General features: G+C 47.1%; 2 protein-coding genes across 2 annotated transcripts in view; both read left to right on the top strand.

Annotated features, from left to right (window-relative positions):
• Positions 1-677, top strand: part of LOC308591544 (microtubule-actin cross-linking factor 1-like) — a gene marked incomplete at its 3' end in the record, with an annotated part of 103847 nt that extends 103170 nt beyond the window's left edge. Inside the window, exon 4 of the mRNA XM_081202311.1 lies at positions 654-677. Within this exon, the coding sequence (XP_081058437.1) occupies positions 654-677 (24 nt within the window). The remainder of the gene's footprint in view (positions 1-653) is intronic.
• A 3290-nt stretch (positions 678-3967) lies between these two features.
• The window catches only part of MACF1 (microtubule actin crosslinking factor 1), a 203976-nt gene continuing 181238 nt past the window's right edge, over positions 3968-26705 (top strand). Inside the window, exons 1-2 of the mRNA XM_081203849.1 lie at positions 3968-4062; positions 9990-10082. Coding sequence (XP_081059975.1) covers positions 4003-4062; positions 9990-10082 — 153 coding nt within the window. The 5' untranslated portion in view covers positions 3968-4002. The remainder of the gene's footprint in view (positions 4063-9989; positions 10083-26705) is intronic.

The raw sequence follows: 26705 nt of genomic DNA, 5'->3' as shown, positions 1-26705 counted from the left end.
GAGCAGCGTTAACAACTGGCACCGGGGCACGCTCAGATAATCCAGGCGTACCTGAGGTTTTGGGCAGGGATCACCTGGGCTGTCTTTTGAGAAACAGAGAATGATTCTTAACACTGGTGGACTCTAAAGGCACGTGAGACCTTGCTCAAGCTATAAGCAGGCATGGGCCTGGTCATTGCCTGGGTGGGTGACCATCTGGGACCTAGGTGTATGCTCCCTTCGTAAGGGCCATAGCTCAGTGGCAGGAGATCCCAGGATCAATGTCTGGTGGTATCTCCAGCAAGGGCTGGGACAGAGCCCTGCCTGAAACCCTGGAGAACTGCTGCCAGTCAGTGTAGACAATATGGAGCTTGATGGACCGATGGATCTGACTCAGTATAAGGCAGCTTGCTATGTTCCTGTGAGTGAAGAAAGGCAATAAATAAATTCAAGTTTGGTTTTTTTTTATAAAGTATTTAATACCAAAAATTCCTATCCCATTGCCCTTTTTGCTTTATTAAAAAAAATAAATCCTAAAGGTTTGATTGACTATATATAATAAACTATCCTAAGAATTCATTAGGGGTAACACTGGGTATCCAAAAAACCCCATATGTATTCTCTCAGTTGGTGTTTGCTTGGACATAGTTGAACTCTGTAACTTGCTCCTACAGGAGATGGTGATGGCCACCAAGTAAGATGGCTTGAGAAGGGGACTGGGCAAATTCATGGAGGCTAAGGGTGTCCATGGCTCCTAGTCAGGATGGCTGTGCTATTCCTCCACAGTTGCAGGCAGTAATGCTTCTGAATGCAGTGACTGGAAACCACAATGGGGAGCTAGATGGGTCGTTGGTCTGATCCAGCAGGCTCATGAGAAGTGTGCAACCATGTTGCTTCCCATCTTTTCTCCCCTGACACCAGCCAGGTGCCTCTAGTTCAGGGGTCAGCAAACTTTTTCAGCAGGGGGCCAGTCCACTGCCCCTCAGATCTTATGGGGGGCTGGACAATATTTTGAAGAAAAATAATGAATGAATTCCTATGCCCCACAAATAACCCAAAGATACATTTTAAATAAAAGGACACATTCTACTCATGTAAAAACACACTGATTTAGAAGGTGATTGGGCCGGATCTGGCCCCCGTGCCTTAGTTTGCCTACCCATGCTCTAGCTATTATTGACTACAACTCCCAGGAGCCACAGCCAGTATGGCTCTGCTAGTTGGGGCTCATGGAAGTTGTAGTTGAAAGCAACTGGATGGCGGCAGTTTGGTAAAGGCTGCCTTATACAAACGCTTAGCCACAAGTATGGTAGCCCAGTTTTGCTGCCCTTCGAAATTAAAGCAATTCCCCCCCCCCCCAAAAAAGGTGACCTTATTTTCCTCTTCACGCAGTGCTGATTTTGTCCCCTTCCCCTTTCATCTCTCTGTTGTGTGGGGTCGATTTCAACTGGGGTTTTAAACATCCACTGGATTATCTGTACATGTTTTCTGGTGCCGGTAACTGAGTGTGTTGATACTAACCCACGAGGTGTGAGTGCATGATGGTCTGTCTTAAGTACAGCAGATCCTGCACACTTCAACAAACATGTTATGGGCTCGCATGAGTTCTATGTTCTTGTGAGCACATGTACATCCCAGGCACATGGGGATGTCAAGTCTCTTCCTCACCGCCTCACAAGTAGAAAATAACTGTTTATGATTAATATGGAAGTCCAATGAAGGCAGTCTCTTTTCTGTTTGGGGAGGCAGACCTTTGTCCTTCCAGAAGGTATCTTATGCCTCCATAAGTTGCCATAGAGTAAAATGTAACTGCATGCTTTTTGCTTGCCCGTGTTTTGAACCACATTGTTCCTTTGAAATGTTCTTGCAGAGGATGGGATCCTGACACTTGTATGCAGGTAGTTTGTCCGTTGGCAATGAGTTGTGGGGAAGGGATTGCACCCCATGAGGTGGAGTGAAACAGAAGAAGGCATGTGCCTTCCATGTATGAAGGACCAGAGCTGAGTTGGGTGGAGTATCTTTGAAAAGAGAGCATTTTTTGGTATCCTGAACACACTATACGATTAAGCCACATTTGAAGCACATCCTTTCCCTCAAAGAATTCTGCACACTGTAGTTCCAAGTCCCAGCAACCCTTAACAGATTACAGTACTCAGAATTCTTTGAGGAAAATAATGTGCTTTAAAGGCATGGTGTGTATACAGCCTGTGAATGGTCTTTCTAAATCTGGCTTCCTCTGTGCTTTGAAGTACTGGGGGTTCTTTTGTGGCCAGCTCAGCTGAAGGAGTTAAAAACAATGGTTTTAGTACAAGTTGCTGTGTTCTCTGCTGCCTGCCCCTTCTGGGGTCACCCGCTCATTTTGCTTCCTTGCTTTCAGGCTATCTTCTGACTTAGAGAGCTTCCTTTGGTCTCTGCTTCTTCCTCATTCTGCTGTTTATCTCTCCCTCCTCACTGCTCCTGCTGCAGTTGCTGCGCATAATTGCCCAGGAGCCATCTGGGTGGAGGCAGCCACACTTTGCCACATGGGCCAAAAGGCACTTGGGCCCTAGGCTTGACAACATTTAGGGGCTCCGACTACACGGGCAACCCATATTTTTAAGGGTAGCATGAGACGCCAAGATCCCAACATTCTCCATGAACCCTGGAATCATGCAGCAGAGTTGCTCAGTTGTCTTGGGCTGGTGCCGGTGTCTGAAAGCTGCTGGGTTACTTTCCCTTGGTGCATGCAGAACAATGCAATCCCTTTGACCCACATTTTCTCTTGACCCCACTCACCCCACCCTGCTATTTCTGTTCTACTCTAAAGGCTGTTGAAGTTGTCTTCAGGTGTCCTGGTGATGAGAGACAGCAGAGGTTTTAGACTAGGTTTCCTGACTCTTTAAAATTTGGTCAAAAGCCGCTGTTGTGGGCAGGGCAATCTGGAGCTCATTGTTTTCCTGGTGCTCTCTTCCCAATAATACCTCCACCTGAAGTAGCTGTTTGCCCTCTTAGGGGCACAGTCCGTGTTTCCAAAAGCAGCAGCTGGTTTTCATCTGGAAAACACTGAACAGGGGAAAGGGTTATATACCCCTAACCTCTTTCTCAGCATGATAGGCCCAGTCTGCTCCTTCTCTGGGCTGTGATTCACCAAAATGCAGTTGCGGGTTTTGTTTGGCCCTGAGTAACCCTCCAGCTCAGCTGGGGAACATGTGAGTCCTGGGGGTGCCCTTTTTCTGTGAAACAAGGCCCAGCACCTCATACAGGTTGGGAGTGCAGCCAGTTGCCACCATGCTAGTTCTTCGTTCTTGTATTTTGTATGCAACTCTGTTTGAAGTTAAGCTGGAATTGGATTAGCATTCTCTCTGGCTTGATCCACTAAGCTGAATGCAGCCCACCTGTCACCATGCCCTGTTCCCTGACAAGTCCTTGGCCACCTTTCCCTGCTTTTGCAAGTCCCGGATAGGCTGGGAGCACAAGCAAGAGGCTTATGGAGCTCATGGTTGGCAACTGTGTTCAACTTGTTGGGTCCTCCTGCAAAAAGCTACCATTTGTAAGTGTTCTCAAGCTAAGGTGTGCTTTGCCCACCTGTTGATTGTGACATTTTTACAAATGAAAAACAGGAGCCCCTGCTATCAGCTGTTGACCTGCTTGCCTCTTTCCTAGCCATCTTTCTCTGTCCAGTTGCTTTGCTCTTCCTACCTTTTCGAATGAAAGCTTTTAGCCCCTGCTTGGGCCGTTTGCAGATCTGAGAACAAAAGCAAAGAGGCCTGTCATCTGCTGAGGGTCTGGTCGTCTTTTGAGCTGTGCAACCACACTTTGCATTAGTAGCCCATGCTCAGGTCCCTAAGAGAAAGTGAGGAGGCAGATGGAAGGGAGTACCCAGTGTGGGTGTCAGGACACCTCTCAAGTAGATTCACATTTTTTCCTGGAGTGATGGAGGAGAAGGTTTGCCGGCGGGCTGGAGATGAGTCCTTGTGCCTTGCTCAAAGGGATGCTTGAGTTGAGTCTGCTCTGTGTCTCTTTCAGCCACGGGAAAAGGGCCGGATGCGCTTCCACCGACTCCAGAACGTGCAGATTGCCCTGGATTTCCTGAAGCAGCGGCAGGTAAGACCCCTCCCCAACACACCTTTCATGGAAGGCAGGGCTATCAATGGTTATTAGCCAAGCTGGTTATGCTCTGCCTCTGCATTTGGAGGCGGCAGTGCTTCTGAATACCAGCTCTTGTGCTCTGATCCTTCTTGCAGCTTTCCCACAGGCATCTGGTTGGCCACTGTAAGAACAGGAGGCTGGTCTGGTCTTCAGATAAATTTAATGGCAAGAGAGCCTGACCAAGAACTCCCAGGAATTGTAGCTAGCATAGTACCCTCTGGATGTTTTGGACTGCAACTCCCATTGGCCCCGGGTGCCATGCTGGCTGGGGCTGATGGGAGTTGTAGTCCAAAACACCTGGGGGGCACCAGCTGGACCAAGACTTGCCATCTTAACTGCCTCCTTCTGAAGGCAGCCCTGTTTAGGGAAGTTTTTAATGTTTGACGTTGTCCCTTTTTTATTATTAATTTTCTGTTGAGAGCCTCCCAGAGTGGCTAGGGAAATGCAGCCAGATGAGTGGGGTATAAAGAATTATTCAGTAATATTATATTATATTATATTATATTATATTATATTATATTATATTATATTATATTATATTATAACCAGGATTGTTTGGGGGAAACTGTAGCAGTTTGTGTGACAATTCCTTGGACGGAACTGGGAGTGTCTCCCTGTTTCTGTGTGAGCTGACTTAATATGCCTGTCTCAGGGCTGTTACAATTGGGTGGGTGGGTGGGTGGGTGGGAGCACTGTCTTGTCAGTGTGCCGGAGCAGCACAGACCAAGGTAGTTCTGCATTGGCTGACGAAACTCTGCCCACAATCTCAGGCAGCGCCTCCTTTTCCTGCTTGTTCTGTCCTGATGCTTCTGTTCTAAAAGGAAGATGATGACAAGGGTGAGGAACGGAGGTGAGATTTATTACCCCGACTCCCTGGGGCCTGCTGGCTTAGATGAAGGCACGTGCCCTGCCCTGGGGAGTGTTAACAGCTTAATGATAGCTCCTCGCCCAGTGTTTAAAAGGAGCAGCAGAGTCTTGCTGGAGGCTCTTGGTAGCTGGTTCCTCCACACAGACGCTTCAGAAAAGCCTCCTCCATCTTGTTATTTCAAAGGGCAGGAGAAATTGCTTGTCGAGGCACATTGTATGCAGGGCTATAAAAAACAGAAGAACCACCCCAAGTACCCCATAATTCCAGGGTGAGAAACATACAGCCTCCAAGAACCGTTGTGAATCCTCAGATCACTCTTCGGTGCTTCTAGCCTGTGGCCCTTTTTGGGTGGGATTGAGTCGCACATCAGCAAATTCAGGTTGTACAATTAAAGTTGAATTCGTGTTCCTGTGTGGCAAACCTGCTTTCCCACCCCCCTGAAAGCCATTGGGAAATGAACTGGAAAGTATAACAATTGCTTGACTCAATGCAAGCAAATCAGAATGGATGCTCAATGTTCAGTGAACAGTGCTTGGGTGCTGCTCTGCACATCCCTGCCCAGAAACACTCGTGTCTGAGAAAAGATTCATGTTTGGATTTGGGGAACGAGGAGGGATTCTCCCTCATAGTAGAGATCACTTCCACACAACCCATTTATTCATTCTGATTTATTTGCAGGGAGGTTAGACTATGTTGGCTGTTTACTGAGAATATAGGAAGATGCCTTCCTATGGTCCATCTAGCTCAGTATTGGCAACACTGGTTGGCAGCAGTAGCTCTCCAGGGTTTCAGGCAGAGAGTCTCTCCCGGCCCTTTGTGGAAATCATTAATGCAGCAATGATTTTCCTGTCGCTGTGGAGTGTCATAGATGCTGGAGTTTTCTAGCTGGCAGTGGCACAGAGTTGGTTGACCAGAATCACATGATTTCCTCAACTTCTGGTCTGTAACTTTCCTATCTTGGCTTGAATTACTTGCAAGCTACCAATGGAGATTATTAACAAGACATATATATTATTTTTAAAAAAGAACCACCAAAAACTCAACCTGAATTGCTTACATGAAATAGTGTGAAACATTCATTTAAAAAAAAAACACTGCAATAAAAACAGACTTTAAAAAATTAGCAAAATAGAGACAACAGCAGCAAAAGGTATTAGCTGCTATCAAAAATGGTACATTGAAAATGCCTTCCAGTGAATGTTTATAGACAGGAAGGTGCCCCTGGCCTGCAAGCTCCTGGTTTGGTCCTTGCTGTACCTAAACATTCTGGTGCTCTCAGTGCCAGTAGTAATTTGGGTCTTAAGGGCTTCCATTCAGCAGGGTGTGGGCAGTCTTTGAGGGATCAGAGAGGAGAAGGTTTAAGATGGAAAGGCACATATTTTGGCACTGAGACAGTTTGAATCCCTATGTTCTACTTTGCATGGGGCCAGGTCTTCTTTCCCTACTGCACCACCTTCGACTATCACTGTGCTCAGGGCCAATAAATCCTTATGAATGCAAGTCACAGTTCTGCAAGTTTCGGCTGAACTTCAGAGTTGGTTATGGACCATAATGCAGTTCATGTTTGTGATCAATGGTTCAGACAACCATTGTGTGCACATTTTGGGGTACGGTGCAAGAGAGCATCATTGTCAACTATTCCTCATCCATTGGCTGGGCTTTGAAGAAGCAGTGTCAGGTCCTGAGGCAGTTGTGGTCTGAGGTTTTATTAACTGGGTTGGTTGTGTAATGCAGAGGGTGGGGTGAGCAAGTTTGGGCTTGCGTCTTACATGGCCGGCAGATTTTTTCAAAGATAGCATGGGAGGCGGTGAAGGGATAAGCAATCTAAATCAGATTGGCAAAAGGCAGCTCTAAAACACTGCTGTGAAATATATGGGCAGAGGCCCTTGGAGAAATGGGATACCTGAAACAAAGCAGGGACCTCAGTGCACTCAGGGAGAGGCGGTTCCCTGATCCTATTGCAAAGCCACTCCCCACTGTTCAGTGCAGTGGAACTTGAAGGGGAACTATTTGCTCAGTGCTAGAGCATGTGGTCCGTGCATGTTGTGTCCCAGATTCAGTCGCTACCATCTCTGAGGACCTCCAGTAATGAGGTTGAGAAATACATTAGAAAGCTGCTGCTGGTCTTCCAGTTAGGCCAGCCTTCCCCACCTGGTGCCCGCCAGATGTTTTTGCTGGGTCTGGCGGGAATTGTAGTCCAAAACATTTGGAGGGCACCAGGCTGGCAAAGGCTGAGTTAGGCAGCACTGGGCCAAATAGACCAATAGCAGCTTTGTGTATTTACCGTACGTTGTTGTTTGAGGGATTCTTTCCATGTTTAATGCTAGGGGCAGCACTGAAGACTTGCCAGCTGATGTGCACTCTCAAATGCCTGCACATGTGTGTCCTATAGCTGAGGAGTTTTAGAGGCTGCAGAGCTACCACTCAGCTTGCTGGTTGGTTATGTTCTGCACAGGTGCCTCTATTTGAAATCTGCATAGAGGTGGAGGAGCAGAGGAAGAGAGGGGGAGGGGTAAAGGAAGGCAGAGGGAGAGAGCAGACACTGTGGGTGAGTGGGTGTTCATTCATTCATTGATTCTCAGGAACTGCTTTTGATAGGCATTTTCAAATAACATGGTTGTTTCATCATAACATTCCTTATAGTGTATTCCTTTAGATTTTTGAAAGTGATAAATCAGACTTTTAGATTTAAAAAAAAGAGGTTAGGATTATGGTTGATAATAAATTACAGGGAAAGAAAGGAAGAGGAAGAATCATATTAAATTATTATTATTATTTTATTTATTGCATTTCTATCCCACTTCCCGCCCCCCCAAGGAGCTCATGGTGACATCCATGGTTTCCCCCTTAATCATATAATAAAATCAGAGTTGGAAGGGGCCCTGAGGATCATTTAGTCCAACCCATTGCAATGCAAGAGTATGCAGCTGCCCCACATAGGAATCGAAGATGCAACCTTGGTGTCACCAGCACCAGGCTCCATCCTCATTTAATCCACTGTGAGATAGGTGAGGCTGAGAGGCAGTGACCAGCCCCAGGTCACCAAGTGAGCTTCGTGGCTGAGTGGGGATTCGAGCCCTCGTTCCCCAGGTCCGAATGTGACACTCTAACCACTATACCACAAGGAAAAGAATTATATGATGCTGTGTTGTCATTTTTAAAATCCTGTAATTATTAAAAAGTACCATTTTTTCCTATAAAATTGTCTTCTTGAGTATGTAATAGGGCCATAGGGACCAGACACACCCAAATCTGATGACAGAACAGCCACTCTTATGGGCCAGGATTTTCAACATGGCCAATCTATAGTCACACACATATTTCTCAGAGCCTGAGAAGTCTCAAGAAACACCAATTTCAAATTTGCTGTGATCAAAATCCAAGGAGCTGATGGCTTGTGGTTTCCTTTTGTTTATTTTCTCAAACAGTTTTTGTTGTTTTTCTGCCACTAGGATATGCTTGTTCCTTCTTCACGGTAGGGGTCCAGAAATCCCAGACACTCTAGGTGGCGCTGTTGAGCTACATCAGGCTATTGGCATTAGTAACACCTTAATATAAGAGAAAATGCAAGAATGTCATATCAGGAGCAAACACTGAGCAGGCCTATTTTTTAGTGTTAATATTGGCACGCGCTGTATAGGCATTATGCATTAAGCATGACAAGGAGGGAGGGAGAGAACCTGCCTCCTAAAGGTGCCAGGCTGGCCCAGTGAAAGAGAAAAGCCTCCAGAGATGAAAGTGGGGTGTCATGCCCTTCCTAGTGCTGCTCAACCTGTCAGGACTCTTTACTTTGAGTAGTACTGACTTCAGGGGCTTGCTACCACAATGGCTTTAAAGAGAGCGGACAACTTTTGGAGGAGGATGTCTGGCAACTGCTATTAGTCATGGTAAATAAACGAGGCCTCCATATTCATTTTGGGGAAAATATTTGGGGGGATAACAAACAAGTAGAAATGAATGGTAAAGCAGCAGTAATACTCAGAAGCATAGCTGTCAACTTTTCCCTTTTCTTGCGAGGAATCCTATTGCAAGGTTCATAAGGGAATTTCCCTTTAAAAAAAGGGAAACGTTGACAGCTATGCCCAGAAGCAGTATTAATACCATAAGGAAGTGGGGTTAGACTTGTTTGAGCGCATATACCCCAGAATTGTAGAGGTGGGAGGGAGCCCAAGGTTCATCTAGTGCAGCGCCCTGCAATGCAAAGGAGCACAGGATCCACTGTCATGTATAATAAATAACTATTTATTTTATTTCATACCATTTGTATATAAAAAAGACCAAAGCAATAAAATTGCCACTAAAAAAATGACAGCCATAATTTAAGACATACAGAAAGTTAGAACCACAATAGAATAGACTAAAACAAATTAACATCTGGGTAAGCTAGTCTAAATAAGAGAATGTCTTCAGCAAGTGCCAAAAAGAACACAGTGAATGTGACTGCCTGATATCAATAGGCAGGGTTGTTGCCGCCACACTAAATATACTTAATAAACAGTAAAATAATGAATCTATATGCAATTTGTGCAAAGGGTTTCAGGCTGAATCCTCAGCACCTGCAGTTAATATCTTGTACCCAGACAAGGAAAGGCCTTTTCCCGGGATCCTGGAGAGCTGCTGCCAGTCAAAAAAGACTTTACTTAGCTAGGTAGGCCAATAATCTGGCTCCGTATGAGGCGGCTTCCTGTGCTCACATGCTTGTGGCATGGGTATTGCCATGCTGCCTTCCCTGCTTGTGGTCTTCCTGCAGGCACCTGGGGTTGCATGGACCTCCAGATGGGCTATGTGGGCCTTTGATCTAAGCCAGCATGATGCCTCTGGGGTCCCAAGACTGTCAACCTCCCCCATCTTGGTGCCTTCCCCGTGTTTTCAGTTACAACTCATCAGCAAGACTGATGGGAGTTGTAGTCCAAAACATCCGGAGGGTACCAGGGCAGGGAAGGCTGTCCTAGGCAATGAGGAAGCAGCCAGCACTCTCTGCTTTTTCACCACATCATGTTTGGTTGCCTTCCAGGTGAAGCTGGTGAACATTCGCAATGACGACATAACGGATGGGAACCCCAAGCTGACACTGGGGCTGATCTGGACCATCATCTTGCACTTCCAGGTAAGAAGTTGGTTTCTCTCATCTTTGAACATCAGACAGAGAGAGATGCATACTGCATCTGGGATCCAGCTCAATTCAACATCTGTAGGGTGAGGTCTGCATTTTATGATGAATCCTGATTGGTCTGTTAGCATATCCTAGTGTCATGGAGACCAGAACTAGAGAATATGCAGCTGCTCTCGCTGATTGTTTGCATAATTCATCCATTAATGACTGACCATGTGAGCATGTTACAGGCCTTTTGATCGGCAGTGAAGTAATTGGGAAGGCTGTTGTTTGCTTAGCTGAGCTGGAGATCTTTGGGGTTTTTTGGAGTGCTGGGGATGGAATCTGAAAATTACTGTCTTTGAAGGAGGGGTGCTGTGATCCCACATTAATAGGACAGTGTTCCTCCCAAAATAATTTTCTGTAATTAATCTAGGAGGTCACAAAAAATCCTAGGATTTTTGTTCAGCATCTGAGGCAGCTGTGCTTCCTCAGCTTGGTAGATGAGTTTGGGTCTCTGCTTAGGGTCTGAACATCTCAACACGTGTGTTGGTGGTTATTTGTTTCTGAGAAGTAATTTTGTCATAGGACAGAGATGAGGAGCCTCTGGTCCACCAGATGTTGTTGGGCTGCAGTGCCTATCATCCTTAATTGGCTGATGGCAGCTGGAGTCCAACACCTAAAGGGCCAGAGGTTTCCTACCCCTGGCATGGGATAATGCAAATAATACTATATTCCTAGTGCAGCCATAAGGAGAATATTATTTCCATTTCACAGCTGGACCATGTGTTGCTCAAGGCCACATGCAGAGTCTATGGTGGGGGGGGGGGACTGAGCCCAGGTCTTTCCATTTCTCTCCTTTGTCGGCTCATAAATTTGCAAGCAAGTTACATCATGCACATTATTGGCTGCATGTTTTTCAATATTTGGTTGCAAGAAATGGCTATATTTTATTATTGGATTATCCCCACAACACCTGGATGGTGTCAGTTGAGAAGTGCCTTCAGGCATAGCAACTGTTTGGTCATGAACTCTGCTGTGATAGAGTAACAGGTGAGTCGCCTTGCTGTTGGTATGCTTTGGTGGTGGGTGGTGGTCCTTGTGTTGGGAAGGCTGTCGGGAACTGCCATGGGATGCCAGTTGGGCCAGGAGACCAGCCATTCTATTCTCTTGAGTAGTTCTGGTAGCTCACGTGTTTCCTGTAGAACTGAGTAAATAGATATTTGTCTCCACCCTTTTGTCTGATGGATGTGAGGTATTCCGCCTTGTGGCATTCTGCTGGGACAGTTGTGCTTTGAGTGCCAGGCCTGACTGGGAGAAATGCTCCCCATGGGATGAACATTGTGCCCTACAATCTGCATACATGGTACCGCTGGCAATCCATCTGTGGACACCTCCTTCCACCCACACTGTCTCATCCCACCAATGGAAACCTGGTTCACTTTCCTAGGAAGTGGGGCAAATTTGATGGCAACTGTGGGTGAGTGAGTGAGTGCCATTGAATCCGATTTTATCGAAGTACCGGTAGATGCCCTCCTCATGGTTGCTAGGTGTGGACTAGAAGCCTTTTTTCTTTAAAACACACACAATTCCTCTTTTTGAACTATCATAGCAAAAGAAGGCACAGTAGATACCAAAACAAGTGACATCTACACATTTACTGCAAATCTGTATTTATCAGATACAGGCCAATATTTTAAACCAAGAAAGAGCCCACAAAGAGTTTGGACTTGGAGCTGGAGATTATCACGGATCATTCCGTCTGCCACATTGGGTGTGAAGGAGGATTAGCCCAGGCTGGGCCGCAACATATTCTGGAGTGTAGAGATCGTGAGGCCCAACCCCCTTGCAGAAGCTAGTCAGGTTTGGGTCTGGACAGTGCCTGGAGACCACATTCAGGATTCATGTTGGCAGGATGGCAGGTTATATTCAGGCCTTTAAATTTTTGAGATGAGCCAGTCATTTTTAGTATCATTCTGCATTGTTTATAATGGTATTTTATGGGTTATTTATTATTTATTATTTATTTAGAGCATTTGTACCCCACTCTTCAGCGCAAAAGAGTGGGCTTACATACAAATCAATTTAAAGGTCATCTGGAGGGAACAAGGCTGCCAAAGGCTGATTTTGAGGTTATTGGCTTCAAAATCTTACATATACTTCTGGAAAAGGTATTGATTCCCCACCCCACCAAAAAAAACCTCCACATTTGATGTGAGGGATCTTTGTTGTCTGTGGACACTAGATGGTGTTGCTGTACTGAGAAAGAAGGGGATGGAAGAGCTGGAGGGGTTGATGGCAGTGGGCCTCTGTGAGCCTGCATTTTTGGTGCCCAGGAAGTGCTTCAGGGTCCCTGCTGCTCCACTGACTCTAGATGAGAACAGCTACCAGCCCTGGGGGGAAAACTAGTCAGTGAGAATGAGCTTGGCTAGAGCTTAACAGCTCCCAACTGGAGAGTTTTTCTGGGATATCAATTGCTTGTTGCAATTCAGGATGAATCCTTTTCTCTCCTTCGCATCCCCCCACCAAATTGGAATTATGGGGATTCTTTTTTGGCAATGTGGCTGTCTTGTGGAGTACCCCAAGGATCAGTATTGGGACCTGTGCTTTTTAGCCTGTGCTTAAACAATCTAGAGTTACAGGTGAGCAGTGAGGTGACCAAGTTTGCTGAAGGTACTAAATTGTTCAGGATCTTTAAAACACAAAGAGATAGTGAAGATCTTCAAAAGGACCTCTCCAAACCGAGTAAACAGGCAATAAAATGGCAAATGCAATTCAGTGCAAACAAGTATAAAATGCTGCATGTTGGGGCAACGATTCTTAATCTCACATATATTTTCTCATGGGGTCTGAACTGGCAGTGACAGGCCAAGAATAAAACCTTGGGGTCAGAGTGGCTAGGGCAACCCAGTCAGATGGGTGGGGTACAAATAATAAAATTATTATTATTGTTATTACAGTGGTACCTTGGGTTATGAACTTCGTTCCGGAGGTCCGTTCTTAACCTGAAACTGTTCTTAACCTGATGTGTGCTTTTGCTAATGGGGCCTCCCGCTGCTAATGCGCCGCCAGCACACAATTTCTGTTCTCATCCTGGGGCAAAGTTTGTAACCCAAGGTACTACTTCCAGGTTAGTGGAGTTTGTAACCCAAGGTGTTTGTTACCCAAGGTACCACTCGGGTTATTATTATTAGATTGGATAGCTAGAAGACATAAACCTGGTGTGTTGCTGAACAAATCTTTGGTGTAGCCACATTTGGAATACCATGTACAGCTCCAGTCACCTCACCTCAAAAGAGGATATTGCAGAGTTGGAAAAGTTTTAGAGAAGGGCAACCAAAATGGTCAGGGGTGCAGCGACTCCCCTAAGAGGAAAGGTGGCAATGCTTGGGACTTCTTAGTTTAGAGGAAAGGCGAGTTAGAGGTGACATGATAGGAGTTTATAAAATTATGCCATGGCATTGAGAATGTGGATAGAGAAAAGTTTTTCTCCCTTTCTCATAATACTAGATCTTAATCATGTAGTAGCTAACAGTTTCAGGGAGAAGGTGGGCCAAAGCTGAAAATGAGCTCAGATTTGCAGATGACACCAACTAGGAGGGGTAGCTAATGCTGCAGAAGTCAGAGTTGAGACTCAAGATGACCTTGACGGATTGGAGAACTGGGCTCAAACTAACAACATGAATCTCAGTAGGGACAAGTATAAGGTTCTGCACTTAGGCAGGAAGAACCAGCTGCACAAATATGAGACACCTGGCTTGCCAGTAGTACATGCGGAAAGGATCTAGGGGTCTTAGCGGGCCACAAGCTTAACATCAGTTAACAGTGTGATGCAGCAGCAAAAAAAGCTAATGCTATTCTAGGCTGCATCAACAGAAGCATAGTGTCCCAATCCTGCTCTATTCTGCCTTGGTTGGATCACATCTGGAACACTGTGTCCAGTTCTGGGCATCACAGTTTAAGAAGGATGTTGACAAGCTGGAAAATATGCAGAGGAGGGTGACCAAGATGATAAAGGGTCTGGAAACCAAGCCTGATGAGGAATGCTTGAGGGAGTTGGGTATGTTTAGCCTGGATAAGAGGAAACCATCTTCAAATATCTATTTGCAGCCATTGTTGCCTTGTTCACAGCCTTCTGTTTCTGCTTATGGGTGGATGAGGGGAACCATCAGCTTTATCCAAGCAGAGGCAACTAGTCTGCTAGTCCCTCTTTGCCACTCTGTGTTGGCCCTTTCATCACCGACTAGTGTTGTGCTGGAAGACATTTGTCCCAATCCAGCTTCTGTTGGGGAAAGCTAAATAAGGAGTAGTTGGGTCAGAATGCCAATGGGGCTGAGCATCTGAATGGGCATCTAATTGAAAGTAATGCAATGTGCATTGTGAGGTACTGGAGGGCAAATAATATCTCCATCTGTAGAGAGAGTGGCTTGGCAAAGTATATCACTCCCGACCAATGGCAAAGTCAGTTAGTGTACATATACGGATGAAAGAAGACAGAAACAGATTTATTTATTTTAAAGGGACATCCTTTATTTGTGTAATGTGAAATCTTGCTCTAATATGTTAATAAAATTACTACTCAACACTTCTTTGACAAGCATATTGTGATAATTTTCTTGAAAGAGAGAAAGAAATGAACACCATGTGGATAGACAGGTAGTACATCTGAACACTCCCAAACCCTGTCCTGCCACAATTGGCCTACCCTTTTTTCTTGCCACCCTTTACTGTGAAATCCCAGAACAGGTCACAACAATTTAAAAACACAATATCAAGACCAGTTGAAACAGATTACAAAAAAGAGAACAGGGTTGGTCCTAAAGTATATTTATCAGTTGCATCTTCAGCATACGACAAAAACTACGTAATATATATCTGACAGTTCATTGTTCATGCATGTGCTGAAGCAAGATCTTGCTTATTATCAAAAGCTTTTGCTACCATAAATGTATTAGTTTTTAAAGAGTGCCTTTTGATGGAAAGGCAGGAAACAAATTGAGCAAAACAGGACTCTTGGGCTCTTTAATTTCATGCTGGACTCTGTATCACGAAGCATCCCCTCCCCCTTTCCAGGATTTTCAAGACTGTATGCCAACGCCTTTGCTGTTGGGGTGCGGCACAGTACAGTCTTTCTACACCTTGTAATTGGAAGAATATTATTTGCAACATTAGAAATCTTGGTGCTTCAGGCATTCACTCTCAGCATGCATCCAGTGCTTTTTCTTGTAGCAGAACAGCACATATACACCAAATGGAGTCCCTCTTAAATTAATTTGTCCCCAGTTAATTTCCCACACAGACCCTGTTCTGAAATTATTATTATTATTATTATTATTATTATTATTATTATTATTATTATTATTATTATTATTTATATCCTGCCTTTCTCCTAAGCTGGAATTCAAGGTGGCTTATGCATTTAAAAGCATTACAAAGCACAAAGTAAGAAAAATGAACTACTTAAAAACAATAATTAAGATACATCATAACAGAAAATCACCTCCACTTATTACCCCCAATTCACCACTACAGTAATACCTCCATGAACGTCCGCCTCATCTAGCATCCATTCCAGCGAACATCCGCGGCAAACCTGGAAGTACCGGAACGGGTTACTTCCGGGTTTGCCGCTTGTGCATGCACAGAAGCACTAAATCGTGCTTCACGCATGCACAGAAGTGCAAACCACTCTGCGCGCGTGCACAGATGCGGCGCTTTGCCATGCGTCCTTTTTGGCTAGCGGTCGGGGCTCCGAAACGGATCCCGGCCACAAAACAAGGTACTGCTGTGTGTGTGTGTGTGTGTGTATATATATATATATATATTTGCTTTCGTAGATTTTCACGGGTACAGGAATGCAGGTTTTGGTGTCTTCGGGTGTCTTCCCGTGTAAGAGTTGGGGTGTCTAGGCGACGTTTCGACGAGGTCTCACTCGTCATCTTCAGGCTGGTGCTTTCGGCTTCTTGTTACTGGAACAGAGCAGGATCTCAGTGTTTGAGTTCCTATAAATACTGTTGAGGGGGTGTGGTGTATAGCCTCCAACGTTCTGGGCAGAGAGGAAGTTCCCAGGTTAGTGTGCCTTTTCTTCTTTTGTTCATTAATTACTTGAGGGATATCTTGAGTGATTTCTTGAGTGATATTCTGAGTACCACTTAGGAGGGTCATTAGGTGTGGATTAGTTGCTAAAGCTTTCGTGTCTTGACCTCTTGAGCTTGTGAAGAGTTTTTCTGAGAAGATGGCTGTACTGCAAATAGTTGTGCTTTGGCTTGGCTTCGTGTATAGGGGCGAGCTGTGGTTTTGTGCCCTGTGCCAGCCAGATCTGTGTAGGGATTGCAGGGGGGTGCAGCATCCGGAGGTGCCACTATGGTTTGGCTACTGGATGGTGTCTGTAATTTATCTGTGGAGAGGGTCTGGGTTTGGGTCTGGTGTGGTTGATTGGAGATGGCGTTCTGTGTGCCTCTGGTTCTGGTGTCGGTTTTTGTGGGGAGGGCTAATTTCCAGATGTCTGGCAGGCGGGACGTGTCGTCACGCTTGTTCATGTTGTGAGGGTGTTTCTCTATCTCGATGGCTTCCATGATTATTCTCTTGTGGTGATGTTCCATGTTAAAGAGCAATTTGGAATCTGCAAAATTAATTTCGTGTCCTGTTTCTTTCATGTGTTGGTAAAGAGAGGAAGTTTTTTCTTCTTTTTTGACGGCATTCTTGTGTTCTGCGATACGTGCATTTATTCGTCTGTTTGTTTGTCCAATGTACGTGGCTGGGCAGACTTTGCAGGGTATTTCATAGACCCCTTGGTTTTCTAGCTGGATTTTATCTTTGGGGTTTCTGAGGATATTGGCTATTTTTTGGTTGGTGCAAAAGGCTGTGTCAGGGAACTGCCATCAGAGCATCAGGTGGTGGAGGGACTCAGGCAGGATGAAAGAGACTCAACTGCTGAAGCAGGGACCAGCAGGGGGAGGAGTGGGTCTCTGAGGGAATGCGAGCAGGAGGGAGGGCTCAGGGAGGCTTCCAGCGAGAACAGTGGGGAGGTATCGGAGTCTCCCATAGGGAGACCCATACCTCGCAGGAAACTGTCACGCCGTGAGTCCAGGAGACGCGTTTCCGTTAAGGAACTTCTTTGCTGGAAACGCTTCCGCAGACAGCCACTGTCGGACCCTACTAGTGACTAGAGCAGACATGTCTGAGGAGCTCCGTCACACACGGAGGTTTGTGGGGGCGCACAAACTCTGAGGGAGCACGTTTTCACGCACAAGCAGCTAATCAAACCCTCACAGCAGTCCGACAGTCTTTGTACGCTGCCTGTGCAAGAGAAGGCATCATGAGCGAACCAACCGGAACCGGCGGAGCAGGGGCTGGAGCTGGTCCAAGCTTGGAAGATAGATACCGAGCGTTGGAGGTTCAACTGGCCCTGCAGACGGCGAGGCTGGAGGAGAGAAGGGCTCAGGATGCAGACAAGAAGGGGAGAGCCACTCAATTCCCCAGAAAGGTACCAGGATTGGTGCAGAAATTTGGGGGGGACCCCAAGGACTACCATGCTTTTAGGACAGAGATGCAATATGCCCTTAATGTGCAGTTCGATGAGTTCCCTGATGAGGAATCGCGAGTTGCTTTTGTAATTGGGCATCTTGAGAAAGGGGCTAGAGACTGGGTACGACCCCTAATGGCAACGCACAATGACATACTAAAGGACACAATGAAGTTCTTTCGTGCAATGGATATCATGTTTTCCAGCGATATTGAGGAAGGGGTGGTGCGCAGACAGCTAATGGCTTGTAAGCAGGGGAGTCGATCTGTCCGTGAATATTGGACTGAGTTTACCATGCTGATTCACAGACTGAGTTGGGATTTATCGGCGGCACCCGTTCAAATGCTATTTGAAGAAGGTCTTTCTTCGGGGGTGAAAGACGAGCTGGCACGGAGCCCCAGGGCGGAGTCTATGGATCAGCTGACCAAATCTGCGCTGACCATAGGAGCGCGGCAGGAGGCAAGAGCCTTGGAGAGGCGGGAAGGGAGAGGGGAACGTTGGAAGGAGTTCCGCATTCCAGACATTCCTGAGCCAGCTTTCCCGCCGGCAGAGCCGATGGAAATCGGAACAGCGCGCGCGCGCGCATTTTCAAAAACCAGCGAGGGAGCTAAGAAGGAGGGAAAGGGCCCCCGGAAATGCTATCTCTGCCAACAGCCAGGCCACTTTGCCAGAGTCTGCCCCCAGAGGAAGGAATGGCAAGGGATGGTGGGAGCTGTTGAGGGGGGAGAAGAAGGGGGAGCGGAGCAGGTAAAAGCCAACGCCTGGTTGCCACAATTGGGGCACTGCAGCCAGGCCAAAGAGCAGTGAAAGTGCCCGTGCCAGAAGCTCCTCGACCTGCTCTAGTGATTGAAGTGTCGCTAGAGCTGCAGAATGGGCACCCCCTAAAAATAAAGGCGCTATTGGACTCAGGCAGCTCCTGCAATTTTATGAGCAAGGAGTTTGCTGCTGAACACCAGATACAGACCATCCCTTTAAGCAACCCCCTGCAGGTGACCACGATTGATGGCAGGGAGTTGTTGGGAGGAGGAGTCCGCTTGCAGACTGTCCCAATGATAATGAGGGTGGCAAGGCACACAGAACTGATAGCGTTTAATGTGGCCACCCTGGGAGGCGCTCCCATTATTTTGGGAATGAGCTGGCTAGCTCTACATGATCCGCTGGTTGGCTGGCATCAAAGAGTGGTGTCCTTTGGTTCAGCACATTGCCTAGAACACTGCAAAGGGGAGAAGGGTTCAGTAGGGGCCCAAGCCACCCTAGCAGGGACTGAAGTAATGGGGAAGGTGAAGGTACCACCACAGTATGCAGATCTCAGCGACGTGTTCAGCGAGAAGGAAGCTGACCAACTACCACCTCATAGACCCTTTGATTGTCAGATCAATTTACTCCCTGGAGCACAGCTTCCCGTGGGCAAGTTGTATGCCATGTCAGACAGGGAAATGCAGGAGTTGCGAGGGTTCATTGACAAGAACCTGAAGAGAGGCTTCATCAGAGAGTCCAAAGCAGCAGGGGGGAGCCCAGTGTTCTTTGTGGACAAAAAAAATGCAGACAAGCCGAGACTTGTATGTGATTTTAGGCGGCTGAATGCAGTGACTGAACCGGTGGCGTTCCCTATGCCCAGAATTGATGATATTTTGACCATGGTGAGGAAGGGAAAGATTTTCACAAAGCTGGATCTAAGGGGGGCGTACAACCTGATACGCATAAGGAAAGGGGATGAATGGAAAACCACCATGTTTACCCCTTTGGGGGCGTTTGAATACCTCGTTATGCCATTTGGATTACAAGCAGGCTCCGCGTGTTTTCAATCTTTTATGAACCACGTGCTGGGCCCTTTGCTCTACAAGAATTGCGTTGCCTTTCTAGATGATGTGTTGGTGTATTCTGAGAATGAGGAGCAACATGTGAGAGACGTCAGAGAAGTGTTGAGCAGACTGCAAGCCAACAGGCTGTGGGTCAAACTGGAGAAGTGTCGGTTCCATACCAAGGAGGTGGAATTCCTGGGGTACCGCCTGTCAGACAAGGGATTGGCCATGGATCCCGGCAAGGTACAGGCAGTGCTGGAATGGAAAACACCCAAAACCAAGAAGGATGTGCAGAGGTTCCTAGGGTTTGGAAACTTTTATCGTAAGTTCATCCGCAACTTCGCCCATCTGACGGCGCCCATCACTGACTGTCTCAGCAGTAAGAAGAAGTTTGTATGGACGGCGGAGGCGGGGCGAGCGTTTGAGGAACTGAAAAGGGCCTTCGCCTCTGAAGAACAACTTCTGCATGTGGATTTACGAAAGAAGCTAAGGGTTGAAACAGACGCATCTGACAGAGCCATAGGGGCGGTGCTTCTTCTGCAGCCGGGGAAGGAGGAGTCGGAGTGGCGTCCGTGTGCCTTCTTCTCGCGGAAGCTGAACAAATCCGAGAGGAACTACACGGTGTACGACCGAGAACTGCTTGCTATTCATGAGGCGTTCCGGAGATGGAGGCATCTGCTAGTTGGTGCACAACATAAAGTGCAAGTGTGCACGGACCATAAAAATCTAGAGTACTGGAGAACGGCGCGAGTGCTCAACCAAAGGCAGTTGAGATGGGCCCAAGAGTTCTCCAAATTTAACTTTGAGATTTGTTATGTGCCAGGCCCAGAGAATGTTAGGGCGGACGCTCTCTCACGCAAGCCTGAATATTTGGAGGGGGAGGGAGCACCCGAAGAAACCCATATCATTCCAGAGGACCGCTGGGTGTGTGGGGCGACTTTGGTGGGGCAAAGGGAATTGGTAGAGGGTACGGTGCAGGATGCATACGCCCAGGGGAAACTCAGGGATCTCAGAGGGGAGGAAGACAAACCCGGTGGTTTTGAGGAGAGAAATGGGGCATTGTATTATAAGGGAGCGTTATATATACCTGAAGGGGAATTGAGGGAGAAAGTACTCAAGCAGCTGCACGATAGCCCCACAGCAGGGCACTTTGGGCAACACAAAACCATGTGGCTGGTTACCAGGGAATTTTGGTGGCCCAAGGTCAGGGAAGATGTGCGGGAGTATGTGAGAGGGTGTGAACAATGCCAAAGAGCCAAGGGGGAGAGGCAGGCGCCGGCTGGTTTATTAGAACCACTGCCCACACCTGAGAGACCGTGGGAAGCAGTAGCAATAGATTTCATGACTGATCTGCCAAGGTCTAGAGGGAAAACAGCCATCATGGTTGTAGTAGACCTGTTAACTAAAATGGCCCACTTCATAGCCTGCTCACATGCGGTTACAGCAGAAGAAACCGCCAAATTGTTTGTAGAGAATGTGTTTAGGTTGCATGGCGCCCCCTTGAGGGTGGTTTCAGACCGAGGGAAACAATTTACTTCCAGGTTCTGGAGGAAGCTCATGAGCTTACTGCATGTAGAGGTTAATTTCTCGACGGCCCGTCATCCTGAAACCAACGGGCAGGCGGAAAGAGCAAATGGGGTTCTCCAACAATATTTGAGGTGTTATGTTAATGACAGAGAGAATGATTGGGTGGAGAAGCTGGCGTTGGCAGAATTTGCCTACAACAATGCAGAGAACGTGTCCACGGGGATGAGCCCCTTTTTGGCTAATCACGGGTGCCATCCCAGAGCCTTCCCAGGGGGGGAGGGGGAGAACTGGAGCGTTCCAGCTGCAGAACAGTTCGTGGAAGAAATGGAAGCGATCCATCGCCAGCTCCAACTCAACTTAAACAGGGCTAAGGAGGAATATAAGAGGCAAGCAGACAAAAACAGAAGGGAAGGTGAAAGCATCAGGGTGGGGGACCAGGTGTGGCTGTCAACCCAAGGGTTGCCATTCAAAGGAGGTTGTAAGAAATTAAGACCCAAAAGGCTGGGTCCGTTTGAAGTCATACAGCAGGTCAATCCAGTGGCTTTCAGGCTCCGGTTACCGAACCACATGAAGCTGCACCCAGTTTTTCACAGGTCGTTGCTGTCACCGTATAGAGGAGACAGTGAGGGGAGGGTCACTAGGGGACCAGCAATGGAGGAGAAGGAACACAGCTACCATGTAGCGGAGATCCTCGATTCCAGGTGGAAGGGAGATCAAGTAGAGTATTTGGTAATGTGGGAAGGGGAACCGGAGTCGGAAAACACCTGGGTTAGGGCAGAGGATGTCAATGACGAGGTTTTAATAGAGACTTTTCATCAGAGGTTCCCACGTAAACCTCAGCCTGTAGCGAGGTTCCGAAGGGAATACTTTGCCACCACCGACGAGGAAGAGGAGTTGGAGGGGTTCCCAGATTCTGAAGAGGAGGAGGATTCAGCTGGCCAGGACGACGATCGATGGAGAGAATTGTTCGAGACGTCAGAAGATGAGGAAGATTCGTTTCGGGGTTTTAGCCCTTCACCTCCCAGGGGGGAGGAATTGGGAGGGGGTGAGGGGGGCCCTGGAGGGGAGGTGGATGTCAGGGAACTGCCATCAGAGCATCAGGTGGTGGAGGGACTCAGGCAGGATGAAAGAGACTCAACTGCTGAAGCAGGGACCAGCAGGGGGAGGAGTGGGTCTCTGAGGGAATGCGAGCAGGAGGGAGGGCTCAGGGAGGCTTCCAGCGAGAACAGTGGGGAGGTATCGGAGTCTCCCATAGGGAGACCCATACCTCGCAGGAAACTGTCACGCCGTGAGTCCAGGAGACGCGTTTCCGTTAAGGAACTTCTTTGCTGGAAACGCTTCCGCAGACAGCCACTGTCGGACCCTACTAGTGACTAGAGCAGACATGTCTGAGGAGCTCCGTCACACACGGAGGTTTGTGGGGGCGCACAAACTCTGAGGGAGCACGTTTTCACGCACAAGCAGCTAATCAAACCCTCACAGGCTGTTTTGATATTGTGTTTATGGAGGATTTTGCTAATTTTATCTGTAGTGCCCTTGATATAAGGAAGGAGGGCCATGCCATTGTTTTCTTCTGTGTCTTGGTTTTTGGGGGGTGTTTCTTTTTGGATTAGCTTCGTAACCCTGTTTTGCTGGTATCCGTTGGCGATTAACACATTTGAGAGATTCTGTAACTCAGTTGTCAAGTGGTCTTTGTCAGCCAGGCGTTTGGTTCTGGAGATGAGAGTCTTGGCTACGGAGTTTATTTGTGCAGGGTGGTGGTGTGATTGTGCATGTAAGTAGCGGTTGGTGTGTGTTTTTTTCCGGTAGATAGTGTGTCCTAGGGAGCCATCAGGTTTTTTGTAGATTAGGACGTCAAGGAAGGGAAGTTGGTTGTTGGCTTCTATTTCCATAGTGAATTGTATTTTGGGGTGTAGGCTGTTGAGATGTGTGAGGAAGCTATCTAGTTTTTCCTTCCCGTGTGGCCAAATTACAAAGGTGTCGTCAACATATCTGAGCCAAAGTTTGGGTTTGTGTTCTGACTTGTCTAAAGCATTGGTTTCAAAGTGTTCCATGTACAGATTTGCGATGACCGGAGAGAGGGGTGATCCCATAGGTGCTCCTTCTATCTGTTTGTATCTTTGTCCATTGTGGATGAAGTACGTGTTGGTTAGGCAGTGGTTGGTCAGGTCCAGGATGTATTCGGGGGGATTGTATTTGTTTTGAATGGCTGTCAAGGCTTCATTAATGGGCACTTGTGTGAAGAGAGATACAACATCGAAGCTCACAAGTAGGTCATCGGGATGTAGGTTTTGCTTCTTTATTGTTTCTATGAACTGGAAGGAGTTTGTAACGTGTGAAGCGATAGATTCTGCATAGGGCTGAAGTTGCTTAGCGAGAAATTTAGCGAGATTTTGTAGAGGTGAGCCTATGGAGCTGACTATTGGTCTGAGTGGTGTTCCTTCTTTGTGTATCTTGGGGAGACCGTAGAGTTTGGGGCATCTGGATGATTTTTCTCTGGGGATGATTCTTAGCTGGATTTCTTCACTGATAGGAGAGGCTTTTATTTTGGATTTGGTGGTTTTTTCCAGATAGGTGGTGGGATCTGTTTTTATAGGTTGGTAGGTAGGGTCTTGGAGTAGATTTGATAGTTTTGCTTGGTAGTCCGATGTGTTCATCACAACAGTGGCATTACCTTTGTCTGCTGGGAGAATGATTATGTTGTTGTCTTTCCTCAGGTTGGTGAGTGCTTTCTGTTCTTCTTTGTGTAAATTGCTTCTTGGTGGTTTGCTGGAGCAGAGGATGTTGGTGACTTCAAGTCTGATTTTATTGGCTTCATCTGGGTTGATTTTGGTTAGGCTAGCTTCGACTCCGCATATGATGTTTTCCGTGGGGATGCGTCTCGGGGCGACTGCAAAGTTGAAACCTTTGGAGAGTACTTTGGTTTCAGTTGAGGTGAGGATCCTGTCTGATATGTTATGTACTGTTTGTTTCATGGGTTGTTGTGGAGGGTGGCTGGGCTTCTGGCGTTTCTCTAGTTTGTGGAGTTTGTTGGTGTGTGTGTCTGTCTTGTGAGAGGACTCAGTTTCAGCTCTCCAAATGGCTAGTTGTTTGCATTTGTCCCAGAGTGCAGGGTGGATTTTGTTACAGAGTTTGAGGTGAAGAGTGAGCAGATCTTTGTTGGTTTGGTTTAGTAGGTATCTTTTCTTATGTAGTTCATTTCTGATTAGGGATAGTTCAGTTCGTTTCAGGATCCTTTCGGTAGCTGGGGTTTTAGAGTGGAATTTAAGTTGGAAGCATGTGGGAATTAAGTTGTTGTCTCGGCAGTTGCGTAGGAACAAGAGATCACATAAGATGGTGGCTCTTCGGATTTCTAGTTTCTCGTAGGTTCTTGTCAGCTGGAAGGTTTCCTCCCCGTAGAGGTGAGATATTTGCTTTCGTAGATTTTCACGGGTACAGGAATGCAGGTTTTGGTGTCTTCGGGTGTCTTCCCGTGTAAGAGTTGGGGTGTCTAGGCGACGTTTCGACGAGGTCTCACTCGTCATCTTCAGGCTGGTGCTTTCGGCTTCTTGTTACTGGAACAGAGCAGGATCTCAGTGTTTGAGTTCCTATAAATACTGTTGAGGGGGTGTGGTGTATAGCCTCCAACGTTCTGGGCAGAGAGGAAGTTCCCAGGTTAGTGTGCCTTTTCTTCTTTTGTTCATTAATTACTTGAGGGATATCTTGAGTGATTTCTTGAGTGATATTCTGAGTACCACTTAGGAGGGTCATTAGGTGTGGATTAGTTGCTAAAGCTTTCGTGTCTTGACCTCTTGAGCTTGTGAAGAGTTTTTCTGAGAAGATGGCTGTACTGCAAATAGTTGTGCTTTGGCTTGGCTTCGTGTATAGGGGCGAGCTGTGGTTTTGTGCCCTGTGCCGGCCAGATCTGTGTAGGGATTGCAGGGGGGTGCAGCATCCGGAGGTGCCACTATGGTTTGGCTACTGGATGGTGTCTGTAATTTATCTGTGGAGAGGGTCTGGGTTTGGGTCTGGTGTGGTTGATTGGAGATGGCGTTCTGTGTGCCTCTGGTTCTGGTGTCGGTTTTTGTGGGGAGGGCTAATTTCCAGATGTCTGGCAGGCGGGACGTGTCGTCACGCTTGTTCATGTTGTGAGGGTGTTTCTCTATCTCGATGGCTTCCATGATTATTCTCTTGTGGTGATGTTCCATGTTAAAGAGCAATTTGGAATCTGCAAAATTAATTTCGTGTCCTGTTTCTTTCATGTGTTGGTAAAGAGAGGAAGTTTTTTCTTCTTTTTTGACGGCATTCTTGTGTTCTGCGATACGTGCATTTATTCGTCTGTTTGTTTGTCCAATGTACGTGGCTGGGCAGACTTTGCAGGGTATTTCATAGACCCCCTCACAACATGAACAAGCGTGACGACACGTCCCGCCTGCCAGACATCTGGAAATTAGCCCTCCCCACAAAAACCGACACCAGAACCAGAGGCACACAGAACGCCATCTCCAATCAACCACACCAGACCCAAACCCAGACCCTCTCCACAGATAAATTACAGACACCATCCAGTAGCCAAACCATAGTGGCACCTCCGGATGCTGCACCCCCCTGCAATCCCTACACAGATCTGGCTGGCACAGGGCACAAAACCACAGCTCGCCCCTATACACGAAGCCAAGCCAAAGCACAACTATTTGCAGTACAGCCATCTTCTCAGAAAAACTCTTCACAAGCTCAAGAGGTCAAGACACGAAAGCTTTAGCAACTAATCCACACCTAATGACCCTCCTAAGTGGTACTCAGAATATCACTCAAGAAATCACTCAAGATATCCCTCAAGTAATTAATGAACAAAAGAAGAAAAGGCACACTAACCTGGGAACTTCCTCTCTGCCCAGAACGTTGGAGGCTATACACCACACCCCCTCAACAGTATTTATAGGAACTCAAACACTGAGATCCTGCTCTGTTCCAGTAACAAGAAGCCGAAAGCACCAGCCTGAAGATGACGAGTGAGACCTCGTCGAAACGTCGCCTAGACACCCCAACTCTTACACGGGAAGACACCCGAAGACACCAAAACCTGCATATATATATATATATTTCCCCAAATTAATATCCTACCCACGAGGTGCTCTGGGAGCTTTTTAAAATCCACCCTTCCTTTTTCGTCATTTAAAAAACCAACGCCTTTACGATGTCATTGCAACAGCACCACGTGGTGGTATAGGATATGTTCCGCTGAACTTGGTGGGATCAGAGTGTGGGCAAATGCTCTTCCCCCAAATTGTCAGAAGTGCATGGAGCCTCTGAAGATAGTAGATGCTTCTTCACGCCTCCTCCCAATGGTCCCCCTGCCAACCTATCCATCCCCTTGCCTTTTCCTTCTCTCATTCTATCTGGGACACCCCACACTGACAACTCATAATAAACTACACTTCCAAGATTTCTTTGAGGGAAGCCATTACTTTTGACAGGGTATCCTAGTGTTTTAGAAGTATGGTGCAAATATGGCCTGAGTTCAAAATGTGGCATTGCAGCCCTGCTACATTTGGGGGTCCCCCTTCTCATTCCACTTCGAGGGGCCCTGAACTTCTGCCCCAAAGTCCTGCCCCTGACAGTGCTGCCGGTCTTATGTGCAATATAGGGGACAGTGCTGCCGGTCTTATGTGTTCATAGGGGTCTTTCCCTCAACTCTCTGCCAGAGTTTCTGCCCTCTTTCAAGTTGTTCATCAGGCTCCACGCATATCCCCCATTGGACAGAGGCTCAGAATTGCCCTGCCTCTCTCAGTCAGGTTGGCCAGA

Source organism: Podarcis bocagei (assembly GCF_964188305.1).
Source record: "Podarcis bocagei genome assembly, chromosome: 7".
Lineage (NCBI taxonomy): Eukaryota > Metazoa > Chordata > Lepidosauria > Squamata > Lacertidae > Podarcis > Podarcis bocagei.
Note: the sequence above shows the minus strand (reverse complement) of the source record. Positions and strands in the feature narration are given on the sequence as shown.